Genomic DNA, 23,031 nt, shown 5'->3' with positions numbered 1-23,031 from the left:
TAGGGCCTAGCAAGAAAAAAAATGGTTAATTAATATTCTCACTACCTGTTAGAAGTAGCAGAGCAGGTGCCAAATTCAATCATAGGATCAGGTTTGAATGTTAAAAAAAAGGGCAATTTTAAAGAGAAGACAGGCTACAGCCAACTTTGCATGCCCATTTTTCTATGCAATCAGGTGTAAAACTCATATTTAAGATTGTAAATTTACATATGCAGGAAGTCTGGTTTGGGGAAAAAGATTAGATATACTTACCCTGGATGGACTAGGATGTCCTGTATTCCCCCAGGACCCTGAGCTAGTTCTGTCTTCTACATCTAGGGACAAAAAAGTTCTTTAGGCTTTATTGCAATAATTCTTTCCTTTTGTATAGGCACTTTTAAATTAATGTTTCAAATTAATCTCCTGTTGCCTTTAATTAAGAATCAGGCACAGGGCTACTACGATGGTAGTGGCTTCTGACCCACTGCTTAAATTAACTCATTTAAATTCACAGCAGAAATGAACCGGACCCTCAGGAACCTGAGGTTTGAACATAAAAATTACTTCAGCGGCTCAGTGTTTCTCGACACTTTAAAAAGTGACTGCACTGTACCAGTTAAAATCCTATCAAAATCTCCAGCACAAAAACAGGTATTGTCAAACAGTAAAAAGAAAACATAAAACAGACAAAACCTAGAAGTTAAAGTAAGGCATGTTTGGGGTAAATGTACCTCTCGCCACCTCACCTAGGCTTCTACTGCAGAAAAGCATTTACGCAAGTATTTGTATCTCAAGAAGAGAAAAGCACATTCCTAAAGCCAAGCACAGAGGGGGTATTTCTGTCTTTTCCTCTATCGTTTGGCAGAAAATTCACTGTAACCATTGGGTGGGAGACACTCCAGTAGTTTCAGACAGCCCATTTCAGGGTGTTTTTAATCATTTTCCCCCTCCGTTTGAGAGGGTATCTCTAGGAATAACACATCCCATCGCACATGTGCTAGGACGTGGTGAACCCCGTGCCATTTAGGGTACAGACCAAAGAACCAGGACTCCTACAAGTTCCTCTTAACTTTGCGACAAAACACAGGAATGTCTCAGCCTGCCATTTTCTTGTGTGCATTTTATCTGTGCAGCGAAGGGACAGCTTGGTAGTCGCCCCAGGAAGGAGAGGTGAGCTTTGCTAGTCAGCCACTGCAGCGTGCTTCCAGATCACTGGATACAAGAGGCTAGCTAGACCGCAACACTACATCTTCCTTGACAAAAATCAGGTCGTAGACACGTTTTGCATATGAACGCTCTCCATGTTTCACAATTCCCAGTATTTCTTCTCTGACGCAACTATTTTTATTCCACTTTCCCCAAGTCTTTCCCAGTATTGTCCATTAACCCAGTTTATTGTTGTTAAAACTTCCTTGTAACACTGAATGTTCTTTCAAATGCGGAGCCTAAAAAAAAAAACCAACCCAAAAAAGACTCACACAGTAACTTCTTCCAAAGACACCCCAATGGCAGGGGGCTGTCCCTCTCGGGTACCCTAAGCAGTGACGTGCACCTCCGGGCTGGCCACGCTACTTCCAAGGTTGCGCCAAGCCCAGGAACTCAACTCCGCTGACACTGAAAGCAGAAGACCCTCTGCAGTGCACTCAAGTATGCTGGGATACGCTTGCACAACCGCTGCCATCACGAAACCTTTACTAAAACGAGTTGGGAGTCTCCTGAGACTTTCCACTTGGCTAAAAACTTAATGGCTAAACATAACACCGGTTCAGCGAGGCACTTGCGCACAGGTTTAATGGAAGCCTGTGAATAATTCCACCGAAATCATAGTTCACTCCCCTGTTAATTCAAGTAAATGAGATCACTCGTGCTTAACATTAAGCACATCCTTTAGTACATCAATGGACTGGACCATACTGCTTAAATCCATTACTTTTTTACTTACAGTATGTTAAATATCAGGAAATGTGATTGACATTGATCTATAACAGTATTATTGCACATTTCAGTGCTATTTTCCAACTTACTCCTGTGTGCCCACTAGCATCCTAATGAAATAATTATATTGCTTGCCTTTTGCCATGCACAAACAGTAGCTTTAATCTAATTGGAAAAAATACGTATTTGGTCTTGCTGGCTAGAGAAACTTTCTCAGAGTGCTGCCAAAGACTAGGCATGAGCAGCTCCATTTCTACCTGTGCATTGGTTCATCCAGACTTCTAGGATCGGTGAGGACTTCAGTTGTCTGAGAAACAGATATGGTCATTACCACTTTAAAATACAGGTGCCGTGACCAAAGCTGGTTGATTTCCAAGATTATAAAAAAAAAACCCAAAAAACCCCCAAAAAACCCCATACCACACATTTGTATAGTTTAATACTTTCCCCCAATTACAATTCCTATTATCTCAATAACAGATGAATGTGTTAATAGCACAAGACACTCTTAGGTAAATATTTAATTAAGCTCCAGAAAAAGAAAGAAAATGTGTATCATTTACCTGACAGATCAGATCAACCATTCTATTAGGTTAATTAGGCATATTTTTAAAAATCATTTGTGTTATGTAACAGGCAATTAACTCTGTAGAGCCCCGATCCATTGCCTGCTAAAAATCAGTGGATATTATCCCATTGACTTTGATGGGCATCATCCCACCCTCGAGCATAGCTTCCAAAATCCATCAGCAAGCAGAACAGCTCAGTCCTCGGGAACAGCACCTGGGGGACTGGGCAACAGCTCTGAGCCCACCTCCAGACAGGTGATAAACCCAGCACCCGCAGGCTCGGCTTCAGCCCCGTCCTGCTCTCAGCCCTCTTGTGCAGACCCACGAGCCCACTCGTGCGCGTGTAAAACAGAGGGTAAAGGACAGAGCAACACCAGCAAAGGGCTCTGCACGGTGCTGCACAGGGCGTCGCCTGGGGAGCTCTGCTTTCATTAACAAGGAGGCGTTATTCACATAGCTCCGTTAGAAACTTCATTTATTAACATACTTACTTTCTGTAAAAGTCAGCTAATCTAAAATAATACATGTTGTCAAGGCCCCTTACACTGGCTCACGGCCAGTGCTAGGAGCAAGATTTACATGCCAATAAAGGTTCTCAGACTGCTATACTGTACATTTTTATTTATGTTTTAAGAATATAGATGCTGTGGTCTTGGGCACGCTAATGCGTCACCTAAAATAACACATTTCAGGGCTGTGTTTTGAGCAGTAATCCTTCTCTTGCACTCAGTACCCGGGAGGGACAGCAGAGAGGGAAGGGGGCATCCCCACATCAGCCCAGGCAAGGGGTGCACTCAGTTGCTGAGCTCTTGCCTTTGGGAGTCCACCACCCAGCTCCAGCTGAGAGTCCACCATCGCGCCTTCAACATATGCTGGGCTGCTACACGCAATTTAACCCACTCGTGGTGCTTCTTTCTGAGTCATCTTCTTCAAAAACCTTTTTTTCAGGCACAGGATAGGGGTGCCACGCTCCCGAAGATGCCCAGTACTTTCCAGCAGCACATGGAAATACTGGCTTCATGACCAACTGCTGGACAGTCCCAATGATGTGAAAGGAACCATCTACATGCTTACAGTTAAACGTATGTTTTTGTGGTGAGCTGAATTCCCTCCCAGCTGTCCTTTCTGGCACTCTTTGCTGCGTTATCCCTACCTCTCCCTCGAGCCAAGGGTGCCAATGACCAGAGGGCACTATCAGATGCTTAATATAACACGGGAACAACACATACCCCGGGGCTGGGGTATTCCTCATCTCTGCAAACATCCCAGACCGAGTCCCTGGGCACACCCAATACTAACCCAGCGAGAAAGTCCTGCCTAGGCAGGGGGAAGCACCACCAAGTGGGAAGGACACTCCTGGGCAGGCAGAAGGACAGCTTTTAGGGATGTATCAGGGGAAGACAGACATTAAAGGTATGCAGACATCATTCCACGTACCCAAGCATACTATATCGGGTAGAGATTAGGAGACTAACCTCAGAATAATTCTGTAAGATTTGCCTAGACTCCAAAATTTTTAGCCATCTCAAATTTGGCTGAACATTCCTCACTCTTTACCTTGCTTTAAATCTGAGCCCATATAATTCTGGCACTCTTTGCTGCGTTATCCCTACCTCTCCCTCGAGCCAAGGGTGCCAATGACCAGAGGGCACTATCAGATGCTTAATATAACACGGGAACAACACATACCCCGGGGCTGGGGTATTCCTCATCTCTGCAAACATCCCAGACCGAGTCCCTGGGCACACCCAATACTAACCCAGCGAGAAAGTCCTGCCTAGGCAGGGGGAAGCACCACCAAGTGGGAAGGACACTCCTGGGCAGGCAGAAGGACAGCTTTTAGGGATGTATCAGGGGAAGACAGACATTAAAGGTATGCAGACATCATTCCACGTACCCAAGCATACTATATCGGGTAGAGATTAGGAGACTAACCTCACAGAATAATTCTGTAAGATTTGCCTAGACTCCAAAATTTTTAGCCATCTCAAATTTGGCTGAACATTCCTCACTCTTTACCTTGCTTTAAATCTGAGCCCATATAATGCTCAAGTTCTTCCACCAAAGTTAAAAGTTCTGGACTCTGATGAGAAAATGACAAGCAAGGGCTCTTGTGCCTTATCTTCAGGGGTCGCGTCTTAGCTTTCGACCAATTTTCTTTGTATTTAGACTTAAATGTGCAAACTACACTATATTACTCTGCAAAACATCAATGAGAAGGCTTAATTAAGTAACACTGACAGATAAATCCATTTCTTTCGCAGTAATCAAATCAAAGCAGGTTGACATAACACAGGAACTTAATACAGTTATTCCCTTGTAATTGGAAAAAGGCCCTTTACTTCTCATTAAAGCAATCTTCTGGGTATTGGCATAATAAGAAGGCTCAGGGCTTTAATACTGCCCTATAAAAGCCCCAAGATACAGACCCCTTAAGCAAACATGCCAGATTATCTAATTCCTTGATCATAGTGGAACATGTAGTTATTGTTTTAAACTACTAATTCTTTATCTCAGCTACAGACAAAAAGAAGGAAGTCAGTCTAAAACACGTATCATGAAGCTCTATAAAAATGCAAGCTCTAGCTGGGGAAAAAGATGCATTTTCAAAAATACCCTAGATCTTCAAGCTGGGAAATTGAGAGCTTAGCAAGATGAAAATTGTTCTTGGACATAAACAGTTATAAAGAGCAATAAAATACAGTTTTATTGCATTTGTGAATTTGCTGGAAAATATTTTTTCAATGGAAGCAGAGCTGGCCAAAGCCTTCCGCTGTTGCTGTGTTGGTACCATGGCGTTCTCCCACTGCCCCCACTATCACCATGCAGAAGGCAGCAACTGCCTGCAAACCCTCAAAGAGGCTCAACAACTTCTTCAGCCTGTGAGCAGATTCGGAGTGTCACCGGAGCGGGTTCAGCACCCGCATGATGGCTTATGCCGTGCATGGAGCTCTCAGCCGTTCCGTGTGCCTGTGGCCATGAAGGGGTCATGTGGTGGGGTACAACACCAGAGTGCTCGATGAACAGATGGGCGTCTGCACCTTGCATGCATGCTCCTTGTCTCTTTTCATCTAGCTTACAAGTATTCTCTTAGTGTGATCCAGTGAGCTATCAACAGCCAGAAGCCAGCTAACTTCTGTCCCCCTCGAACCAGCCCTCAAATCAACAGCACTTCTCCCTCGGCAGAAAAGAAAAAACACTCACTAATTACTACCTAGTTAATCTACCCTAGTTTACTAACAATTTAGTATGACAGATATTGTAAGAAGGTTTGTAAGCTCCTAAACCTAATTCCAGAAATTTATTATGTACCCTGTAAGTACTGCCACTTAGGTAATTAGGACAGTGAAACCCTAATGACACCAAAGTCAATGCAAAATTCTCCAGTGACTTATTCTCAGAGCTTGGATTTATCCCAGAGTGCATAAACTTGAACACATATGTAATTTTCTCCAGAATCTGGCTCCTGTAAATTAACCTCACTTAATCACAGGCATTAGGCAATGTGACATTACAAAGAGCAAATCATCACAGACAGATTTGGTCAGTTTTTCAGAACGCGATTCATACATGATTAATACAGTGTGATTTAAAAACTAAAGCTTCACTCAGCATCTCAGAAGTTCTATCTAAAAGTAGTAAAACCGGCATTTAAACGGAGTCAAACCACTCTGAGCATTTTAAGCAAAGAACCTGGAAAAAGCATATTCAACTGAATCTAGAAGAGATGTTCAGTGCTGTAGACTGATTGGCTGGATTCAAATCATGTTACCTCTATTAATGCTCTGGGGAAAAAAGAATTGCAATCCACATTGATTACACCTCTGTGTTGGAAGGTACTACAACTTCAGAGAGGCCACTAATGCTTAAGGATGCAGGGAGAAATCCAGACCACTGATTTTGGGGCCAAAAGCTGCACTTATGCAGAGGAACAAGTTCCAGAAAGCCTCCAGCTGAGCAGCCACCTAACCCTGAAAGTACTTTTCAGCAGCCTTCAGAGTTCTGCTTCTTGCACCAAGGTTCCCTTGACATCTAAAAGAAGGAGGGATGCCTTGGGAGCCACCGAGCCAGGCATGAGACTCCGAGACCCTCCATCAGCAAGGCTGAGAGATGCTCGCGCTCTGCCCATCCTTCCTGGTGCTCCCTATCTGCTAAGTAGGCTCCAAACGTGCCCAGCAAATACAGACAGGACTGAGTTCAGCAAAAGTACAGCAGATAACATCATGGTCCACCATAAATGTTGAGGTCTGAGCACTCCAGCATGCAGGCGATGGCTATTACACCTCCACCACCACCCGCGCTTTACAGAAGCATCAGCCTGATCATTAGGTGTCTTTAAACAGCCTCCATGCTCAGGATCTCAACTGAATAAAGTTGCTTAATACGCACCTCCCAGCTCCAGAAAAGGAAAAAGTTCAGAATTAGGTGACCTAAAGGGCAACTTACTGCCTAATGTATGTAATTTCAAATTGTTTTCACAGTAGGCCACCGGCTCTGATACGCTGTGTGACACTCTCAGGCCAACACCTACTTTATTTCAAGGGGCTGTGATGCATAAAATGGAGGCACCATGCAAGGCTACTTGACCTTGGTCGTAATGCCCAGTCCCTTGAACTTCCTTTGGTAAAAGTCTCATTGAATCCCTTGAGGTGCTCCCAAACAGAGACTTTAGAATTAGAAAATTAGTATTTTTTCTGGAAAAACACCCAAACCCGGAAAAAAACCAAAACAAACTCCTCTTTGCAGGAATAATACAAACAAATACTTGGGAAATCATCCAAGACTGTAGCAATAACACAGGACAATAAAGTAGATGACTCTGGAAAGAGAGCGGAGTGGGGTGGGGGGGGGGGGGGGGGGGGGGGGGGGGAGGGCTGAGAAAAAGAAGAAAGAAGACTCAGAGTAGCAAAAGTAACTAAGATCAAAAGAACTGTTTAAAAAAAAAAAAGAGGTACCATTTGAAAAATGATACATATGAAAAACCCGTAAAAAGAACTTAAGAACTGTTTAAAAAAAAAAAGAGGTACCATCTGAAAAATGATACATATGAAAAACCCATGTAAAAAGAAGTATGCACCTGGTGTTAGACACAGTAACAGCAGTCTAGCAACTAGGTGAGATAATAGAAGAAAGAAGAGCACAGTGGTGGATCTTGTTAATTTTGTAGCAAATTTGATTAGGAATGTTGATTTATCCGCCATTCATACATACATGGTGCTTAACCACACGTCATACGGGAGCAAGCTTCCCGCTGGAGCGATGGGAGCAGAGGTTGGGATTTGCACCAGGAGAGCGTTTCTGGTTCCCACCATCGGTCTGAGCAGTATTTTGAGCAATTTTGTGGGAAAATAGGCATTCAGCTAACATCGTACTCAATCTGGTATTATTCAAGCAGGGGACTGAGGATGTTTATTAAAGCACACAGATCACTACCCCAACCTTTCCACATAAAACCCGAGCACACTCACTAGCTCTCGCCATACGATATGATGCTTTCTGGAGTGTGAAGGTGTTTCATGGTGCACTCCAAGAACCTAAGCTTCACTCTACCCTTCCAGCACCATCATCCCAGCACGTGTACAAACACACAAATGAAGTAACCTGACCACTATGCTCATGAGAGTAAGTAGGAGAAGCATACATCTGTAAATATATATGATTTTTTTTTAGATGTTCAAATAGTAAAGCGAGCAGAAAGGGCAAATTCAGTTTTCATTGGCTAAACCTCCTTGCTATGAAAAGACAGGGGTAAAATTCTACTTCTGTGGGAGTTTTCCATTTGATTTCAATTAAAGACTAAAACGTCGTCTCTAGTATTTGCGTTCCCTTAACTCAGAATAAACAATACTTCACATTTAAAACAGCAACATTCAGAAAAGCAGTACAATCAAAATCATGACATTTAACGAATGCAGTAACACAAGTGCTGAGCGAGCAGCCTGTACTCAGAAGCGTGCCTGTGAAAAATCTGGCCTTTATCTACCAGCTTCAGAGCAAGAAATACAGAATTATGTTTCTTTAACTTTACTTTAACTCAGTTCTAGGCCATATTCTTTTAAAGGATCTGAATAAACTACATATCAAGCCAAAGATAATTCTTGAAGAATGGTCATTTCATGTGCATAAGTGCAAAATAATATTTATTGATATAATTATTTGGTCTTTGTGGCTCTGAAATAGAACTGCATTACTATAATTCCGAAATACTATTGGAAAATATTTTAACATACAAGAGCATTAAAACGCTTAAATTGATGACTTTGTTTCGTGAGTAACTAGAACATATATTTCAGAGAAGCCAAGTGTTGTGTTCCTGAATTTACCTATACAGCAAATAATTCCGAAATACTATTGGAAAATATTTTAACATACAAGAGCATTAAAACGCTTAAATTGATGACTTTGTTTCGTGAGTAACTAGAACATATATTTCAGAGAAGCCAAGTGTGTTCCTGAATTTACCTACACAGCAAATGGGATCAGTTGTGGAAGACCAGAGTGAAAGGCAAATCTTCCAAATGCTCGTTGGTGAACTCCGAGTCAAATTATTTAAGATGACCTTCCAAAGAAGAAAGGTAATATACTGTAGTCAAAATGAATACATTTGCTTAACCTCCCCGAAAATGCCGTCATGTGTTTGCACTGGGAAAAGATGCCAAGGAAAATGGTGGTTCCTTCCCAGCACTTGACTCCTGCACATGAAGAGTGGGCGTCTTCTGGACATCGTGCTCCTGTCAGGCAGGCCTTTCTGCTTCAGTGCAAGGGTAGCTGGTGACACGCACCAGCCTGCCATCCATCACAGGCCAGTGCAGGTGCCCTGGCAGTCCTTCCCAGCCTTGACCCCTGTAAGTCTCCCAAGCCTTCACACCCTGCACACACATCTCACCCATCCACGCCTGGTTGCACAGAGGGCTGAGATTCAGAGATGGATACAGAAAGTCTAGCTTCTCCAGAAGTAAACAGCTGAAGGGCAGATAAAGAGGTAAGTGGAGGAAACCTAACAAGGTCCAAGCCTTTGTCCACCAGAGGACTAGCCTTGACCCCTGTAAGTCTCCCAAGCCTTCACACCCTGCACACACATCTCACCCATCCACGCCTGGTTGCACAGAGGGCTGAGATTCAGAGATGGATACAGAAAGTCTAGCTTCTCCAGAAGTAAACAGCTGAAGGGCAGATAAAGAGGTAACTGGAGGAAACCTAACAAGGTCCAAGCCTTCGTCCACCAGAGGACTGGCCAAGCAAGGGCTCCTGGTTCAGACCGTCATTTCATTTGTACCATCATAAAATCAGGGTACCGTGTTGTTACACACTGTGCTCTCCCCAGCAGACAATCAGAGGGCACAGAAGACACCAGAAGGACTGCAAAGGAAAATCCAGCTGTGAAGCTGCTACAGAAACATGGCACAGGAACATGGAGAAGAGTAACCAAGCCAGCTAAGAGGAGCAGGAGTGACAACTGAGGAGGACAGGAGGAGGTAGCCCATGCTTACTGAGGAAAGGGTGCTCAGAGCTATGAAAACCCCTCCCTGGACTGGCTTTTATGGTACCAGTTTGGGTGACGGAGGAGAACAAAAGGACGCACCCCACCCTTGTCAGCAGCAGATGACAAGAGTGGTTTGTGTTAGAGGAAAAGCTAGACCCTGTTTTCTACTTCATTAGCTCAAAAAAGCTGATGGCAGTTCTGCTCCTGGCACACTGGGTGCTCCTTCACAGACTGCGACAGACTGGGTTAGTGGGGTGGGTCTGGGATATGGGCTGATCCCTGAGGGGTCCTCAACACCGAGGTCTTTGAAGAAAGTTGTGTGGAGAAAGAGATAACAGAAAGGGTGTGGATTACAAAACATCAGCTGCTTTTTTAATAATTTTAACACAGAGAATCAAAGATAGTCTTATACGCTAAAAATATATTATATACAAAAATACAAAAAATACGCCAAAACACTAAATGTGTGTGGCAAGCAGTGGTCTGTTTGCAAAACAGGCATTTCACTTCCACGGTAATTCAGCCAGTATATCTTTACCTGCATCAGTAAATTCTTTTATGCCAACCCCGAGTACTTCCCCAGAAGAGACTGCCAACTGTGTTGATTTGCTGACATGATCTAAAATACACAGAACAGTAAATGGAGAAAGACAAACATCTTCAGATTTGAATTTTATCTTCAAGGAAAAAAAAATAGTATATTAAATAGTATATTAACCAATGAAAGTAATTTTATATAGGATTTAATAGTCAAAATATCCTCAAATGAGAAGGAAAAGGACCAAGATCTCTACATGAAAGAGACTTTTTGTACACACGCCATACTAACACACAATTAGCATTTCTCATTGTATGAATTACAGTTGTGTCAAAAATGAAAAGGGTGGGAAAAATCCTAGACTCATTATAATTATCATACTTAGACAGGTACAAAACATACTTCGGCATTGCTATTTCCTCTTTGAGCTCTGAAGCACCTTACGAACAGTACGTCAGATACTGCTAATACAAATTAAGTGAAACACACCCATTTTGTGGATTGAGACCTTTTCTGCTGTTTTGTTTTTCAAAAGAATTTCCCCCCCCTCCCCCAAAGTATTATTTTATTTAGTTCTTAAAAAACAAGTGAGCTCAACAAAAAATGACAAAATACAGAAGGAGGCCTAAAGAGCAGTAGATCAAGGGAAGAATAAGTTAGTAACCCGGACATTTGGTAAGCTAAAGGATTGGCAAATTTAAAATGCACATCCATTGATGCAATCTTTTTTGAAGATTTTGATCTAAATATAATCAGGACATGATAAAAAAAATAGACAGGGAGGTGATCTGGAAGAAGGGCAGTACGAAGCTTGAAGGTGACAGAAGTAGTCAAGGACTGACTTCATCGAGAGAAAGGAGCCAGGAGATGGAGTCACAAACAAAAGCACAGACTGCGACAGGCCACAGAAACCGGTGAGGAAAACTTAAATATGACATGGGAAACAGGAGGAAGACAACAAAGGGATTTATGAGGAATCAAACGTGGTTTTAGTATCAGACAATAGAGGGGATGTTGACAGACTGCAGGCACAGGATGGGGAGAAGTTGCACCAAGTTCAGGCAATAGTTCGGGCTTGAACAAGGAAAGAGGAATAGACAAACTGTGAATCCATGCACCTCCAGCATGAGGGGAGCTGCATATAATTATCCTTTCCGTGACAGCAATGTAAAGAAAGCACAGATTCAAAACGGGAAATTTCTACTACTTATTTGATAAACAATTTACTATTGGTTTGCTCAAGGGATTAGATACAAAGCTTTAGGTTTTGGGTTTTTTTTTTTCCCCCCAAAGAAGCAGGACCAGCTGCCAGATATATACAATACACTTCAATCGCTTCTGTTAAAGCCACAAATAATTGGAAAATTCATTTGAATCAGATGGTCATTTTATTTTCTGCCTGAATTTCCAAAGTCTATACAAATATCCACAGAGAGTCTGAGGCACCACTTGACAGCATTTGCTATAAAACGTCAACAGTGTAAACAAATCTAAACTCTTCTCAATCTTAATACTCATAACAAAGAATTGCATTGTCCTGCTGTCGGATGAGGTCATAAAACCTCACATTGTATTTAGTAGAGTTACATAAGCTATTTTCTATCACGCTTATGACATAGACTTTGTGCTTGTAAGGACAGATGACTCACATATCCATTCCATTTGCGTAACTCCAGCATTTAACCAGTTTTTAGCAGATCTGCTAGAACTGTAAGAAAAAGTTTAAGGTTTAGTTATATTGCCCTTTCCGGCTTATCAGGTTACTGAAGGTTTGATTTTGTTCCGGTTTTGGATAGTTTGGGGATAGGAAGTGCTGTGGGAGAAGAGTTTCCTGAGCAAAATGAGTCTTTTATTTTTTTTAACCTGAGAGGAGATAAGAGTTTAGTAGGAAAGCATCTGTTTCTCAGAACTCTTTCAGTTATAAAATGAATGTGGGTTATAAACTGTGGTTATCTAATTAATTTACTGTATATTCATATACAGTCTCTATTAATGTTGAAGTACTTGATTTTTACTTGAACCCAATAACGTAGAGCACTCCAAAGTTATGATAATTAATCACACTGCTCTAAGAAAAGTGCATACTTTCTACACCATAACCTAAAAATAAGTAAGGACAGATTTACTTAAACTCTCCTTGCATAACAGATTATGAAGGTCTCGGTACGAAGCAAATGGACATTTCAGTTCCAAACTAGTAATCCAAAAAGCAATGGTAGAAGCTTTGATTAAAGCCTACCTAAAGCCAGGCCACTTACGATAAGATGGCTAATTAGGAGACAATTGGGGACTTCCAGGAGGGCTCATTATAGACCCTCATTCTTCTCCACCGCTAACTTCTACACCACTTGTTTCCTCCTTTCTATCTGCCCACTTCTCCTGTGGCAGCACCCCGATACCCCTTTGCGCCACGCAATCCCTCCAGCACTCTCCCAGTTACAGCCCCACGCAGCCACAGCTCCTCCGGACCCCACGGCACACCATGCGCATCTCAAAGGACCGCAAGCAAAAAGGACAGAGGGGTTGTATCCATATCCTTAAGTATCATTGTCACATAGACTGTCCGTTGTCTTCTCTTGCAAACAAGAATTAAACTATGCCTCACCCACCCGCCCTGCCCAATCTGCCCACCAAGCATCTCTGAAGACCTCTGCTTCCCAAGGCTGCTGTGGAACACTCGGATGCTCATCTCAGCTACATAGCACTGAGAAGGGCTAGTGACACCGAGAGTCAAAGGTTACCTTCTTATTTTAACATTCGCTTTGTTCCCTTTCTGGGAGAAATCGGCATTGAGCTTCTAAATAAATAAATTCTCAATTTTTTTTTTTTTGCACGTGTTTGTGTAGTCTAAGAAAATATGAGCTTTATAAGGAAAATCTGAATGCAGCTAGAACATTCTGATTTTCTGAGATATACAACCACGTGATAAGACATACTACAAACATAACACGTTTACATGTGGAAGAGAAAATCACTGCAGAAATCCAACTTAGGCACCCAACACCAAATGAATAATGTCATATTTAATCACCTTCAATGATTTTTTTTTTTTTGACACCAAGTCTCTACAAGTGCCACTAGTCAGATATACAGATGAAATTTTTTAGAAAGTTATGTATACTTATACAACAACACTCCAGAAGTGTGTTGTATGAATGAGAAACGTTACGCTTCAGATGCGGCATCATTTAGAGAAAATGCTGTCATACAGGTAAAGGCACTCAAATACTCCAGGTAACGGAGCAGAACATGCAGAACACGTCCCAGCTTCAAAGCCACCCCTCTCCTGCTCCCGGAAAGTCATGCCTAACGCTATCGTTAGGTGAAGCATTGGTCACTGAAGTGTTTTCCAGAAGGAAAGGCACCCGCAGCAGCCCCGGCCCCAGCCAGGCGAGGCAGAGCAGCGCCCGCAGCAGGTGGGTCTGGGCTTTACTTCAGTTGAGCGGCCACTTTTTCTGCCAGCGCATCACTAATACCACAATATGTGGTTTACTGGGCCATGAAGTATTAGGAAACCCTGTGCTTTAGTAATTAAAGCTAGATAATTCATTCCTAAGGTTTGTATCCTTAGCATTAACTCCCTGCACAAGGACCCCAAATCCTTTTGGCAACGCAGAGACACGCACAGAGAACACGCGAGCAGAGAGCGCAACGACTGCACAGCACACTCTGCACCGTGTCTGGACACAGCACGTGGGCGAAACCAGAGCAGTTACTCAGTCTTTCCTCTACACTCCAGCAGAGGATTTTTTCCTGCAGCTTACTGCTAAGTACGTGGTCCAGTATTGTTGTCAGTGACGCAGTGTTTAAAAAGCTGGATTTAATGTAACTCTTAATTAACAAAAATAATATACGAGGAGTTTGATTTAAAAGGAGCGCCTCTCTCACAAATTGCTAAAATAAGCTGAATAATGGTATGGAATAGCATTTAATAATTTGCTACCCAGTTACACTGCATTAGTAATCTCATTAACAGTTGGCAGCAATGCTACAATATATCACGACAATCTGGGGAGGGCACCAGGGCTCCCACAAGGCAAGGGAAAAGAACAACCAGGTTAATGCTCTGCTCATACACATCAAGGAGATTTCATGGAATAAGTCAGTCCAAGAATTTATAGCATCATGTAGACAACGGCACATTTAGCACACGGTAGGTACTCTCACGAAAAACTACCTGTCCCGATTTGAAAAGAAAAAAATGCCTGAAAAATACGTTCTTAAACTTGATGTAGGCAATTTAACCACACAATTTTATGTTTAAATATAAGTATAGAAGAGACCCACTGCCTCCAGCAGAAACCGGGGGAAGAAGCGGGAAGATGGCCATTTTCAAAATTAGGTAATATGTTTAGGTGCTGAAATACCTCATTAAAAACTTAATCCAGGCACCCTCAGTTTAATCCAGGAACTTCTATAAAAACCAGGGTCCTGGCATCTAAATAGGACTGGATGAAATCTGACACAGAAGAGCTCGGTCTGGGACAACTTTATGGAAAGTGTAACTGAACTGGAGACCTAACTCTGCAAACCAACTGCGCAGAAAGATTGATGGTGAAGGCACTACAAGAACAGGGCTTTTTCCTATATGTTTTTGAGTGATGAATAATAATAAAAAAAGGTTAGTATTTGTTTTCACTCGTGTGCAGTTTTGCTGTGACTTAAACTGTCCCTAACTACTAACTGTTAAAGTTGACTAGTGGCTTTGAGGTTGTAAAAGCAAATAAATGAAACTCGCAATTATTGGAAGCAAATCCAGTGGGCTTAATTTCTCTCTTCTCTGCCTGCAAAATCTCAAAGCAGAATTTAGCTCTAAATACTGTCAAAACCTGGGGGAAAGGGGTTAATTTTTCGCCCCTCTGTGCTGGCTGCGAAGCCGCAGGAGCATTGCCATTTTGAAGTGCCACGCTCAGCGTTGCAAGGCTGGAGGGTCTCGGGCCATGCCTGGCCGCTGCCAGCTGCAGGGCCGTGGGGCTGGGGGGCAGGAGCTGTCACCACACCATCCCCACGTCGTCTTCCCCGCGGGACCGTTAGCAGCTGGCACAAGGCAGAGCTGCAGCAGGGCTGGGCAAGTCCTCAGCGCACGGTGGTGGCACCGAACCCACCAGCCAGAGCCCATGAACTTCCCCTCTGCTTTGCTTTGCTCATCTTCTAACCCATTTCTGCAGCTTCCCCCTCCGCTATGAATCACCACTCCTTCAGCAGGAGCATTGCCGTGTGACTCATGGGGTGAAGGCTGGCTTCTTGCTTCATTAAAAAGAAGGAAAAAAATAAATAAATTCAAGCATTAAAAAAATGCAAACTTCTTTTTCGCTTACGGGTGGGGAATAAATTCAGCGATCAGCTCGTTCCCTTTGAATGGACAGCTCAGAATCAGGAGTGCATCTGTTAGAGCTGTTTCTGTATACACTTCAACATGATGCTGTTATCTAAACCACATTTTTTACAGACCACACCAGCAGCTGGGTTTTGTACCTCTCTGGCCAGTACATGACTGGTTAATTCCCAATATTTATGTTTCTTGGAAACAGAAAGATTAGCGAGGAATGTGTAACTGGAAAAAGTTGAGGTAAAAAAAAAAGAAAGAAAAAACAACCAAAAAACAACCCCCACTAGTCCAGCTCATCCTCCAACTGGCTGTTGCAAAAGTCACAAATTACACCAACTGCAGTGAATAAAAGATACTGTCCTGATTGCAAACCATACAAATCTGATGAAAGGGAAATCAAACGTAAACAGAAGAAAAATATCTAATGAAACTAAAGGACGTTTTCTGCTAAACTTGTAGTCTTTGGAGAACAGCGCTTTAATTTAAGCCTATTTCAGAATGACTTCATCTATATGAAAATTACATTAAAACTACCCTAGATGTATTTGCATTTAAAGTGTACTATGACAGCCCTTAGCAAACACTTTCTATTTACTGGACACTTGCTATCGTAAGACAATCCATATGTTTCTGGGCAAAGAGTACCAACCGACGAGGGAAAAAAAATCAGAAATCAATTCTACAGAAATTTTAAGTGATCTATTACACTGTACTGCAGAAGGATTTTCAAAGCAAAGTGAGTTTATTGTATTTTCAAGGACATGCTGTGACTTCACCCGGCTTAATCCACCCAGTTTAAGGCAGCCTTCGGTGATAAAGATAAACCACTGGTAAAAGGTTTGTGATGGCAAGCTACTGGCACTTGTGCCACGTTTGGCCCTGGTACAGATTTGGGCTTGTAGCAACCACTGCCATCCCCAAAGCCTTTTAAAATTCATTTGACATCCGTTCGTTAAAGCTTAAATTTGAATAGGATTAATTCGATGGCCAAGAAGGGGCTCTAGACAGGTAGTTATCTCAACGATGGCCAAGAAGGGGCTCTAGACAGGTATTTATCTCAAACTGCCTAAGCATGGGTATATTTTCTTTCCACTCTTTCACTCTCGGACTTGAATTTACAAGGAGAGAGAGAAAGGGATTGAGAGACCTCAGCCCCAGGTGTGTCCTCTCTCCAACGGCCATCAGCATGCAAGATTTCACATTTAATTTTCAATGTTGCAATTCTCCACAACTCTCACAGCTGGAAAACACGAACCCCAAAAGCCTAGAATCTGCATGCCCCAATTATTTCACTGTCCTGGCTAAAAGAGATCCTCACTGCAGCAGGTGCAGATATACCTTGTACAAAAAAAAAAAGAACGGCTCGTTCTTATACTTAAAGAGGCATTTCCAAGTTTTCCCGCGGAGCAGCCCCAGATGCTGCCCTGCCCTGCTCTCCTGGGGACCCGGCCAGCTGCTGGAGTCCCCAGAGGGACACGGTCACTCCCCCTCCGGGGATACATCCCAACCCCTCGAGGTCCCAGTGCTCCAGCCCGCTTTCTGTTCTTCCCCGAGCTGCCTGTTCGCACACGCGGCGCACTGTGCTGTGTCTTTCAACACGAGTAAAACAGGGAAGAAGCAATGAACGCACACGGGAGCCCCGCGATGAGCTTTCCCATGCACGTAAGGAAGCTCGGGTTCCTGAAGAGCCAGCCCTGTTAAAAGCCACCAAATAAAGCATTTACATTTAACTATCGCGTAAGTGTTCTGAGCGTGCCAAAATACAATGCGTTCGTGCTCAACCCTTTTCTGAGATTTGGCATTATTTGTAATGTTACAATACTACTAAAAACATAAATCTCTGTTTTTCTCCCCAGAATGCATATTTCCGAAGTTTCCAGGAAAGCTTTTTAGGCTTCCCTTGATCTTTGAGGAAATGACTCCTACCCTTCCTCATGCACCTGTTCTGAAGCTGCTCACACACCCCTTATGAAAAGCCATAGAGATCCAGTAATAGATATTAATAAAATGGTTTCAAGCACCTGACTTGAAAGAGATTGAACAAAAGCATTCCATCATTGGTCAAGAATCGTCTTTTCTGTCTTTTATCATTACACGCTGATGCAGTGGGCTAGATTTTGCTTGGGCTGAAAACCCCTCCTTTCTCAAATACATGCGAGTTCAACCAAAAGTTGATGCAGGAATTACGTCACATCACACATTACTGAACCCAAATAGCTTAACTCATGATTGGTTAAAAATGAAGCTTACTTTCTTTGCTTTCTCTGTTTTCTTTAGTTTTTATGGTGCACTAAGCTCAGCTCTTTTTTTTTTTTTTTTTTGCTTTTCACTGCAAGCAAATGTTAGAGATTTCCTTTTGGTTAAGAAGAAAAAAAAAAAAAACAAATGCCAAGATGATTGCATTGGTTTTCCCCTGGCCAAATTGAACGCCAAATATTGAGTCTCATGGTGCAATGTCAAATTGGCAACACTGCACAGGAGGATCATAATGCTCTCTGTTGACTTAAAAAACCCTGTTGTTCCCTTTCCACTGTTTATACCTTCTCAGGTCCAGATCACGCTAATAATTAGGCACTTCATGAAGAAGAAATTCCGGGTAACTGCCCTGTGGCTATAAGGCATCACAGAACATGTCCAGTGAGAATTACGTATTTTGTCCCAAATCTTAATATACACTATACGCAGAAAGAACTAAATATGACAACATCCACAAATAAAAAAATATCTGTTTAAAGGCTTTAAAAAAAAAAAAAAACCACACTCCCTTGATGCGAGAGCTGCATTTTAAACATTTCCTGCAACATCACATCAGTTAAGTTTTAAACCAACATTTACTGGTTCAACTCACCAGCATGTCTCCCAGTTAAACCAAAACACTTTACCAATGGAAAAGAAAATGCATGTGCGATCATATGCCTCTTCAAAAGAAGGGATAAATAATATAGGTATATGTATTTATCAGGTGAGTACATTTCGAGAGAAAAAAAAAAAAGAAGAGAAGGAGCAAAGGACTACATTTCATGGCTTTTTCACTATTTAATATTTACACAAGGAAAAGTCTATTTGTCTTCAACGATGCCACAAATTACTGACAATGCATTTAGATTTGGGCATTATGTAGCAAAAATAAATGCCTTTTTCTTATTCCAAGCTGTGTAAAAAATCAAACATTACACCCTTAGAGTTTGCTCAGGAACTTTAAAATAGGCAAGCAGAAGAGGAACAGCAACTTTTAAATATCGTATCGCTGCTGTACCATCACTGTAACTGAAACTTCCCTGCCGCCACGCAGTAAGCCTTTCTCCACAAACTGAATACAATGCACTTGCAACATCCAGACAAGGGAACAGTACAGTCAGGTTACGATGACAACTGAATCGGATGTGTAACGCTTTAAGTGTCTACTAACTAATTCCGCATTGTAATAGAAAAGCTTAAAAAAAAAGCATAACATCCACATGAATGCCAAAATTAATTCATTATGATCAGTACTACCACAGCGAACACCAAATTAATTCATCACTGCAGAATACACAAAGCACTACCCACTCATTATACTTACTGACGAAAAATAAAAGGATGCCTATCCTCAGCAGATACAACGTAGGTGGTCACAGGTACGGCTGACCACAGGTACAGCGACTTGCTCACTCGCAAGGAATCCTTCCCTTACGCACAGCGTCCATCCATCTGCACCTGGCACGCGGTGCCGTTTTTAAACACGGGCTCTGAGCGCCGGTCAGCCTCCGCCAGCTGAGGAACAGGGCTACCTTCAACACACAGCACGCACTCACTTCCCCGGTATACAAGGAACCACTAATGAAACCTCCTTTCTTCAAACCGGATGATTTCATTAATTTTCTCAAGGCTTTTTGTTCTTCTTGCAGGATAATAATGAATACCAAATATACGTGCAAAACCTCTTCAACTCTTCAATATCTGCCCTGCATAGCTTCTTGTATCAAACGCGTTCAGACTGCTAGGCCCTTTCAACTGGACTCTTTCGAGGCACCGTAAAACTCAACTGTATTTGATAAAATGGAAGTTTGAGAAATTCTTTGTCACTTTTGGAAGACTTCCACTCTTCCACAAACAGCTGAGGCACGACTGCAAACCTTGAAGCTTTTGCTAGGGATAACTTACATAATGGCAGCATTTGATTTTGAACTGAAAGATCACTGAGCGAGGGTCTCTTGAAGCTGCATTCATCTCCTACCTTCTGAGGCTCTGCCCTTTGCTCATGCAGCATCTGCTATTTTTCAGCCTGACCATATGCTCATAAGAAACTTACAGGGCTCCCTGTCTCTTGCTGTTCCTGAGAAGGCCACAGTTCCTTTGCAAGGAACTCATTAAAAAGAAAAAAATTTTAAAAACTACCTGTAAGGGAAGGATGGAAACTGTTTCAGCGTCCCATCCTCCTTGCTGGACTTGAGGCCCAGTTGCCCACACTAAGGGAAACCGCTCCTGTGAACACCAGGGGAAGCGGAGGCTGCTGCAGGGAACGACTCCAAAAGGAGACGTTTCAGTGCATCGTTGGAAATCCTGTCTATAGATCATCATTCTAAGTCATCTTTCTAAGGACTTTGGAGAACACTGCTGAGAATTAAACCTGGGAAAGAGTCCATGGCTTTCTGAAAGGTGTTTTTAGTAAATTCTGTAGTTTTTCATTTGATGGGTCATTAAGAAAGAAATCGTCCTTAAAGGTATCCTTTGAAATGAAGTTACAGCATTTAGAACTGCAGAGATGTGAAACCAAGTAAGTTATGTCCCTCCACCAAGCAAGCATATATTCAGCAGTGTCTTACTGGAGTGTGCTATACCACTCTGATGAAATATTTCTTCCTGTTACATACCTTAACACTACTGAGTGAAAAACAACCACAAGCTCAAGAGATGGAAATTTTACACCCACCATGTCTAGATACAAGTTCCTCTCAGGACATCCTGCCTCCCTCTTAGCTATTGAATTTGTTAATAGAAGGGTTTTTCCAGCAGAATTTGGGGGAGAATTTTCATCCTTCCTCCCCCTCTCTCCCTTCTTCCCTTTATAGCATTTCACTAAGCAAGAGAGCAAGAACCCAGACATCACTCCCAAACCAAACCTGGATATCTTCAATGGTAGTAATGCCAGCTAAGCTTCCATTTTAGAAGAACTGATTTAAAAACCAGAGCATTATGTCCTTTAGAGGATCCAAAGATTATTTTCAGAAGTGCTGATAACAAGCAGACGCTCGTTGAAAAGACCATTGCAGTGGAACTGTGTGCTAGTTCATTTCAGCACATCCTGTTTACAGCCTGTGCTACTTTCTAAGTCATTCAACCATGACAATTGTTGTCCTTCTGAATATGTTAATTGTGATATTTTTATACAGCTCCAGAACATATTTACAGACCACAGCAGACTTTCAACAACAATGGAACTTGTAAGCAGTAAATATAGGACAATCATCCAAAAACAACCAGCTATCCTTCAACACATCTTGGCATTTGGGACACCATCTCCATTCAAAACATATGTCAGAGAAAGCTTTACAGCTCAAACGAAACGAGGTGGTTCTCTCCCTTATGCTTTCAGTTTCGTTGCAGTTTGAGGACTTGCCATGTACCTCCAGCAATGCCGTACAACCACTTGTGCCCGGGGTGGTTGATCTCCGCTCACTCCCCATCCACCCTGCAAAGGGAGCAGGTAGGAACCCACCAGAGGGTTTCCGTCAGCAAAAACATCGGGGTGGCCAAGCGCATGAAGACGCAGCGCTGGTGGTGGACACCTCCGCAACACCAGCGAGGCACCACGGCTGCCGGACCCAACCTGGGCAAGAGCTTAAATCCACCGTCCAGTTCCCCCATAAACATTTTACCTCAATAAAATGCAGGGCCGCTCTTCCACTGAGGCGTTGGCAGCATTTTAGGGTATTTCCGATTGTGACAAACCCACATACAGAATTAGAGATGTAGAGAGAGGCACCGCGTATTTTAATTATACATGTTTACTTTAGAAGAAAGCAAACAAGGAAAGATCAGTCTAATGAAAAGAGACTAACATAATGGAAGCAGCTGGAAGATTTTTTTTTTGTATCCCAATCACTATTTCTGCCATTATTTGAAGTTACTCTTGTCCCCAAATAAAGCATTTTTTACATATGACATAAATCTAAACCTATTTTTTTTGTACACTAAGCACTGGTACAAATGCAAGAATCTCAGTATTAAAAACTTGGAAGTGTTACGAAGTCAGTATATTTTCCCCAGTTAATTTATTCAAGGTTTCTCTTTAAAAAAAAAAATCACTATAAATTTTCAGCTTTAGTGGCAAAAGGTTTATTGGTCTTTGTACTTCATTAAAGGGTTTTTTTTATAAAGTCATGTTTGTTCTTTTGAAGGGTTTTTTTTAGAAAGTCATGTTTGTTCTTTTGAGTAGCAAATAAAACTACTGAAAAGGGCAGGTTGGTTTTTAAAAGAGACAGATATGACCTAAAGGGAACACATTTTACTGTAGTGAAATAAACTGAGGAAACAGTTTGCAGATTAAAAACCCCTTAAAAGGAAGCATCATCTTTGGAAAAAAAAAATCTTTGCTGAGGAAAACAGCTGGAAACAGGAAGCTTTTGTGCTTTCATCCTGCCTGCTTTGATACCACCGCATCCCCATATCATAAAAAGGCAAAGAGACTGATGTCAGCTGCATCTTATTTCAACTGTGCAGGACAGGGCAGGGGGGAGATGCTTTGTGGATGGTAAGCAAGACCATCCACAGCCCAGTGTACGAGTTCACGCACATGCACATATATATGTACACATATACACACACATGCATGACAAATGTATATTTATAGTGTTTGAAAAATTGATTAAATAACAGGGAAGATGAACACAGGTTCATGATCTCTTCCAAGCCACAGGGAATGGCACCTTGTACACTTGTGCTCTGCAATCTCAGCATTGCACCATCCACAGCCCAGTGTACGAGTTCACGCACATGCACATATATATGTACACATATACACACACATGCATGACAAATGTATATTTATAGTGTTTGAAAAATTGATTAAATAACAGGGAAGATGAACACAGGTTCATGATCTCTTCCAAGCCACAGGGAATGGCACCTTGTACACTTGTGCTCTGCAATCTCAGCATTGCTATGATGATTTTTTTTTTTTTTTTTTTTTTTTTTTAGGGGAAAAGAGGCCCTTGGG

At 42.2% G+C, this 23,031-nt stretch overlaps 1 protein-coding gene across 1 annotated transcript in view; it reads right to left on the bottom strand.

The window, feature by feature from the left end:
• Positions 1-23,031, bottom strand: part of TCF4 (transcription factor 4) — a 252,246-nt gene that overhangs the window by 173,633 nt on the left and 55,582 nt on the right. Inside the window, exon 4 of the mRNA XM_019470871.1 lies at positions 253-314. Within this exon, the coding sequence (XP_019326416.1) occupies positions 253-314 (62 nt within the window). The remainder of the gene's footprint in view (positions 1-252; positions 315-23,031) is intronic.

This window comes from Aptenodytes forsteri, unplaced genomic scaffold (genome assembly GCF_000699145.1).
Source record: "Aptenodytes forsteri isolate BGI_AS27 unplaced genomic scaffold, ASM69914v1 Scaffold112, whole genome shotgun sequence".
Classification (NCBI taxonomy): Eukaryota; Metazoa; Chordata; class Aves; order Sphenisciformes; family Spheniscidae; genus Aptenodytes; species Aptenodytes forsteri.
This window is presented reverse-complemented; position numbering and strand designations above follow the sequence as displayed.